At 45.8% G+C, this 5697-nt stretch overlaps 1 protein-coding gene across 1 annotated transcript; it reads right to left on the reverse strand.

Annotated features, from left to right (window-relative positions):
* Positions 1-460: 460 nt before the first annotated feature.
* Positions 461-5452, reverse strand: LOC116373099 (vegetative cell wall protein gp1-like). Its single transcript, XM_031821845.1, has 4 exons — positions 5397-5452; positions 4965-5073; positions 3893-4858; positions 461-712 (listed from the first exon to the last, which is right to left on the reverse strand). The coding sequence occupies exons 1-4, from the start codon at positions 5450-5452 to the stop codon at positions 461-463; spliced, it is 1383 nt and encodes a 460-aa protein (XP_031677705.1).
* Positions 5453-5697: the final 245 nt, after the last annotated feature.

The raw sequence follows: 5697 nt of genomic DNA on the forward strand, positions 1-5697 counted from the left end.
ACAGATAAAGGAGAAGGAGAGAGAGTGCTTACAGAACTTACACCCAGACAGAGCTCAGAGCAGATCAGGAGAAATCCCTTGCTTCAATTAGGCATTCTCTTCCTTTCTCTCCTTTTTTCTCTCCTTCCCTTTTTTCCCCGACACCTGATTAGAAATGTATTGTGGAGCGCTCTGGCAAAAGAGAAGGAGGCAAGCAAAGGAGAGCGAGAAAAGGATAAAGATAATCTACAGGCTTAGGATGTACATCATTGAGTCAAACCAGGCCAGAAATGAATGCAGAGAATGGAGAGGAAAGATGAATCCTTTTCCGACTTAGCTCAGCCGCTAACAGTGGTGGTTGAATGATTTTCCTCCAATTTGAACCCAAAATGTGTAGTGTCCAAGAGTACTTGTGATGGTTGCCATCATACCAAAAGACAGAGGATATCTGCACACAGTTTAATCGGAGAGTTTAAACGCTTCAACGGTTCACGACGTCTTTGTCGCACACACAGTCTGTCCTATTGTTGGCTATGGTGTCAGGGTGCTGGTCAGGGTGAGGGTAGGGGTGGAGGGGTGTCTGGTCGGGGAGAATTGATTCAGTCTTGGGCTGAGACAGGGGTGGAAGGTCGTTGCCTTGACAGTGACCCACAGCAGAGGCGCTGTGTGGTCCCAGGACGAACAGTGTCTCATTAGGCCTTGAAGAGCAGGAGAGCAGCCAGACAGGGTCACACTGGGGGACAGGGATCGATCAGAGACATCTCACACACACACATTATAACACAAACACATACGTTACACATACAAGAAAACACACAAACACACCCACACATACAGAAATGAAAGCAAACACACACACACAGTCACATACAGTCACACAAAAAGGCTCACAAAGACACACACAGTAAGATACATGTAAACACACACACACAGACATCTAAATTAGGGCTGTAAATTGGGGGAAGAGGAGAGGCACAGGAGGGGGTCCGAGCTGGAGTGGAAGAGTCAAGGTGATCAATACTCTCCGAGATTGTCTCTCATTTCTCTCCACTCAATTGTCATGCTCCCTCCGAGCAATTAAATGAGTTCCCCTCCTCTCCTCCCTCCACCAACGCACAGGGCTTATACAGCAGTCATTACCTTTAGTTTTTCGCATTGCCTTCACATCCACACTGTGACAGACCGCGCCACACTGCATGCTAAAACCTTCAGAAGACAGCACAGGAATAACTGGCAGCTGAAGTGCTTCCATTTTCTGTAAAGATACTCATTTTCCAATGTGGCTGACACACCTACTTATAGGTAGGCTTTGATCAATTGTCTGAGCAGTTACACACGTCTCAATTTGCCACCGCTAAACAGCTTGATGAATGGAAAGTGAGAAACGCATTGGCTCTGTGGGATAAAGGCATTGGCTAAGACGCTCTCCTTTAGAGTTTGTGTCTGCCCATCGTGGGTGCATGTGTGCACGCATTTGTCGGTGTGTGTGTATGCCCTTGTTTGAGCTTGCACCTGCGTGTACATGTGTCTTTGTTGATGTCTGGAACAGACGTCACGCTGTGGCCAAGCTGTGTGCAGTCTAAGAGTGACCTCGCTGTGTCTAACTGGAGATAGCCCAACCCTCGCGCGCATGTGTACGTGTGTCTATGTTTGTGTGCACGTGCATGTGTGTTTGTGTGTGTTTGTGTACATGAACACACAGCGGGTGGCTATAAACAGACGCGAACAGACGCCAGGGCAAGCTGTACACTGGAGGTCAGAGACAGCATAGTGCTACCCAGGACAATAGTGACAGATAATGGTACAAGGTGCTATTAAAGAGGGGATACAGGACATTTGAATTACTCATTGAACTCTATTAGAGTGACATAGATAGAATAAGGAAAATGTAAAACATGTATGGTTCTTCTTCAGAGTACAAGTATATATTATTTATTATAATGAGCTGAAAAACAATGGAATAGTTTTTTCCTGTGTTTGGACAGGGGAAGAGAGGAACCAATGGTCACTAGTTCCAATCCCAACTCTGCCAGAAATAACATTTTTAACAACCAGTATAATCTCCAAAACTTCTTTTTTTTCACATTGGTGAATTTAATATCCCCTAAATTAATAGAATGATTATTGTAGCATAATTCTAACATAAAGTGCCTTCAGAAAGTATTCAGAACGCTTGACTTGATGCTGCCACCACCATGCTTCACTGTAGGGATGGTGCCAGGTGTCCTCCAGATGTGACGCTTGGCATTCAGGCCAAAAAGTTCAATCTTGCTTTCATCAGACCAGAGAATCTTGTTTCTCATGGTCTGAGAGTCTTTAGGTGCCTTTTGGCAAACTCCAAGCTGGCAGTCATGTGCCTTTTACTGAGGAGTGGCTTCAGACTGGCCACTCTTCCCTAAAGGCGTGATTTTTGGAGTGCTGCAGAGATGTTTGTCCTTCTGGAAGGTTCTCCCATCTCCACAGAGGAACACTAGAGCTCTGTCAGAGTGACAATTGGGTTCTTGGTCACCTTCCTGGCCCTTTTCCCAAATTGCTCAGTTTGACCGGGAGGCCAGCTCTAGGAAGAGTCTTGGTGGGTCCAAATTTCTTCCATTTAAGAATGATGGAGGCCACCGTGTTCTTGGGGACTTTTAATGCTGAAGAAATGTTTTGGTATCCTTCTCCAGATCTATGCCTCGACATAATCCTGTCCCGAACCTCTACGGACAATGTACTGTCAACGGTGTGACCTTATATAGACAGGTGTGTGCTTTTCCAAATAATTTCCAATCATTTGAATTTACCACAGGTAGACTCCAATCAAGTTGTGAAAACATCTCAAGGATGATCAAGGAAAACAGGATGCACCTGAGCTCAATTTCGAGTCTCATAGCAAAGAGTCTGAATACTTATTTATATAAGGTATTTATGTTTTTTTGGTTTTTAATAAGTTTGCAAACATTTCTAAAAACCTATTTTCCTTTTGTAATTGTATAGATTGCTGAGGAAATAGTTTTATTTAATCCATTTTAGAATAAGGCTGTAACGTAATAAAATGTGGAAAATGTCAAAGGGTCTGAATATACTCTCGTTACATTGTTTATGCAATTGGTATCTTAAATGATCAGTTATCTGTTGAGGTTTCTTATGGACTGCACATATTACCTGACATAATTAAGCAATACGTTCATAGGGGTTGTGGTATATGAGCAAAATACCACAGTTAAGAGCTGTTCTTAGACACAACGCAATGTTCTTGACAGGTTAAGCAATATCATATTTACCCAAACAGGCTTCCTAGGCACATCATACTAAAATTAAAATAAATGTATATGAATTCCGACAACATGGTCATGTGATATTTAAAAGATGACACACAACTGTTTTTCTCCATCATGTTTTGATTGATGTAAGTTCTAGGTTCTAGGTATTAGTTCTAAAATGCATGACGTAGTAGGTAAAATGCCACTTACAGACAGCGGTGCAGGGATTTGGGCACCTGCAGACAATGTGTAGAGGTCGGGCAATTCACAGAGGCCAGAGGAAGGGTTGAGGCCTTCACTGAGGCCAGTGCAAGGGTGGGGGCACCCACAGAGGCTTTAGACAACTTGGCTGGGCTACAGACACTTAGTGTCTGTAAAAAAAATATATAGTTACATTAAGGTTATTAAAAGTTATATTGTTATAAAAGCAGATCAATAAGAACCAATGTTTTGGCAGGTTAGCCTGTATTTTATTTACCTGAGCAAGCTTCTTTGCCAATTTAAGGTTTGGTCTTGCTGCAGACACATGAGAGCCGCCAAAGCCTTACTGAACTGCAAATGAAAAGAAGAAGAAACCAAGTCATCTCTCAAAAGGATTATCTGAATCAGTGTTCTATCATGGCAGCAGAGCCATAGTAGTTGAGGAAAAATGATATATATTTTATATTTACCACTGACAGCAAGTTCAATGCAGTCTTCAATGGAGGAGTCTGAACAGCAGCCACAGACGCAGGTGCTGGAGAAGCTGTAGGCACTGGAGAAGTTTTGGGCGCTGGAGAAGCTTTGGGAAATGGAGAAGATTTGGGCGCTGGAGAAGCTTTGGGCGCTGGAGAAGCTTTAGGAAATGGAGAAGATTTGGGAAATGGAGAAGATTTGGGCACTGGAGAAGCTGTGGGCGCTGGAGAAGCTGTGGGCCCTGGAGAAGCTGTGGGCGCTGGAGAAGCTGTGGGCGCTGGAGAAGCTGTGGCCGCTGGAAAAGCTGTGGGCGCTGGAGAAGATGTGGGCGCTGGAGAAGGTGTGGGCGCTGGAGAAGCTGTAGGTGCTGGAGAAGGTGTGGGCACTGGAGAAGCTGTAGGTGCTGGAGAAGCTGTGTGCGCTGGAGAAGCTTTAGGCGCTGGAGAAGCTGTAGGTGCTGGAGAAGGTGTGGGCGCTGGAGAAGCTGTAGGCGCTGGAGAAGCTGTGGGCGCTGGAGAAGCTTTAGGCGCTGGAGAAGCTGTGGGCACTGGAGAAGCTGTGGGCACTGGAGAAGCTGTGGGCGCTGGAGAAGCTGTGGGCGCTGGAGAAGCTGTGGGCGCTGGAGAAGCTGTTGGCGCTGGAGAAGCTGTGGGCGCTGGAGAAGCTGTAGGTGCTGGAGAAGGTGTGGGCGCTGGAGAAGCTGTAGGCGCTGGAGAAGCTGTGGGCGCTGGAGAAGCTTTAGGCGCTGGAGAAGCTGTGGGCACTGGAGAAGCTGTGGGCACTGGAGAAGCTGTGGGCGCTGGAGAAGCTGTGGGCGCTGGAGAAGCTGTGGGCGCTGGAGAAGCTGTTGGCGCTGGAGAAGCTGTGGGCGCTGGAGAAGCTGTAGGCGCTGGAGAAGCTGTGGGCACTGGAGAAGCTGTGGGCACTGGAGAAGCTGGCCCAGCAGGTCCACTGGTAGAGACCTGTTTCAAATATAGGGGGTAAAATACAGAGACAACATTAGGGCATCTAATTTCAGCAAATCAGAAAAGAGAATACATGTTGTTTAAGCCTGTCAGCTTGTCAGGCGCTGGAGAAGCTGTAGGTGCTGGAGAAGGTGTGGGCGCTGGAGAAGCTGTAGGTGCTGGAGAAGGTGTGGGCGCTGGAGAAGCTGTAGGCGCTGGAGAAGCTGTGGGCGCTGGAGAAGCATCCCCCACACCCGAAACTGAGAGTCAAGGGGTGATGAACTCTATCTCTCTCTGGAACTTTTCTTAACCTGTTCTGATTGGTTGACAAGATCCCAGCTTGGGACTTTGACCCCATGTATTATCTCTTTGTTACAATATGCAATGACAATTTGATGGCAAAATATTAGAATAAAGTTGCTGCTCATTAGTGGTTTTGTCCTACATTTATTGACAGCTATTTCTACCCATACAGTGTGATTTCTAGATGAACACAAAGTTCAAATGTCATAGGCCTTTTGCACGTCTTACCATTATCTCTCATCGTAATACATACCTTCTGAAAGAGGTCATAACACCTCTTCCGCCTCGGAGCTGGCCTGTTGCCCGCATCGGCAGGCCAAACGCCTGTGGTGGCAAATGCCTGCAAGTGGGACATACACTCCATTATGGGGCTTATGCGTATTTTTTGATTTCTGAAACCAACAGGATAATTGTGTCACACTACCTCAAGAACAATTAGCAGTACAGAGCAAACCTAACTAACTAGGTTAATTTAGTCAGCCTACAAGAATATATGGTATTAAACAGACTTTTTGGGATATGAAGAAGGATTTTATCTAACAAAACAACACTAC

The sequence above is a fragment of the Oncorhynchus kisutch genome, linkage group LG4 (assembly GCF_002021735.2).
Source record: "Oncorhynchus kisutch isolate 150728-3 linkage group LG4, Okis_V2, whole genome shotgun sequence".
Classification (NCBI taxonomy): Eukaryota; Metazoa; Chordata; class Actinopteri; order Salmoniformes; family Salmonidae; genus Oncorhynchus; species Oncorhynchus kisutch.

Coding starts and splice junctions, on each gene's coding strand:
- LOC116373099 (XM_031821845.1), bottom strand. CDS start 5,452: ATGCGGGCAACAGGCCAGCTCCGAGGCGGAAGAGGTGTTATGACCTCT. Junction 5,074..5,396: donor GTTATGACCTCTTTCAGAAG/GTATGTATTACG, acceptor ATGCTTCTCCAG/CGCCCACAGCTTCTCCAGCG. Junction 4,859..4,964: donor GCACCTACAGCTTCTCCAGC/GCCTGACAAGCT, acceptor TATTTGAAACAG/GTCTCTACCAGTGGACCTGC.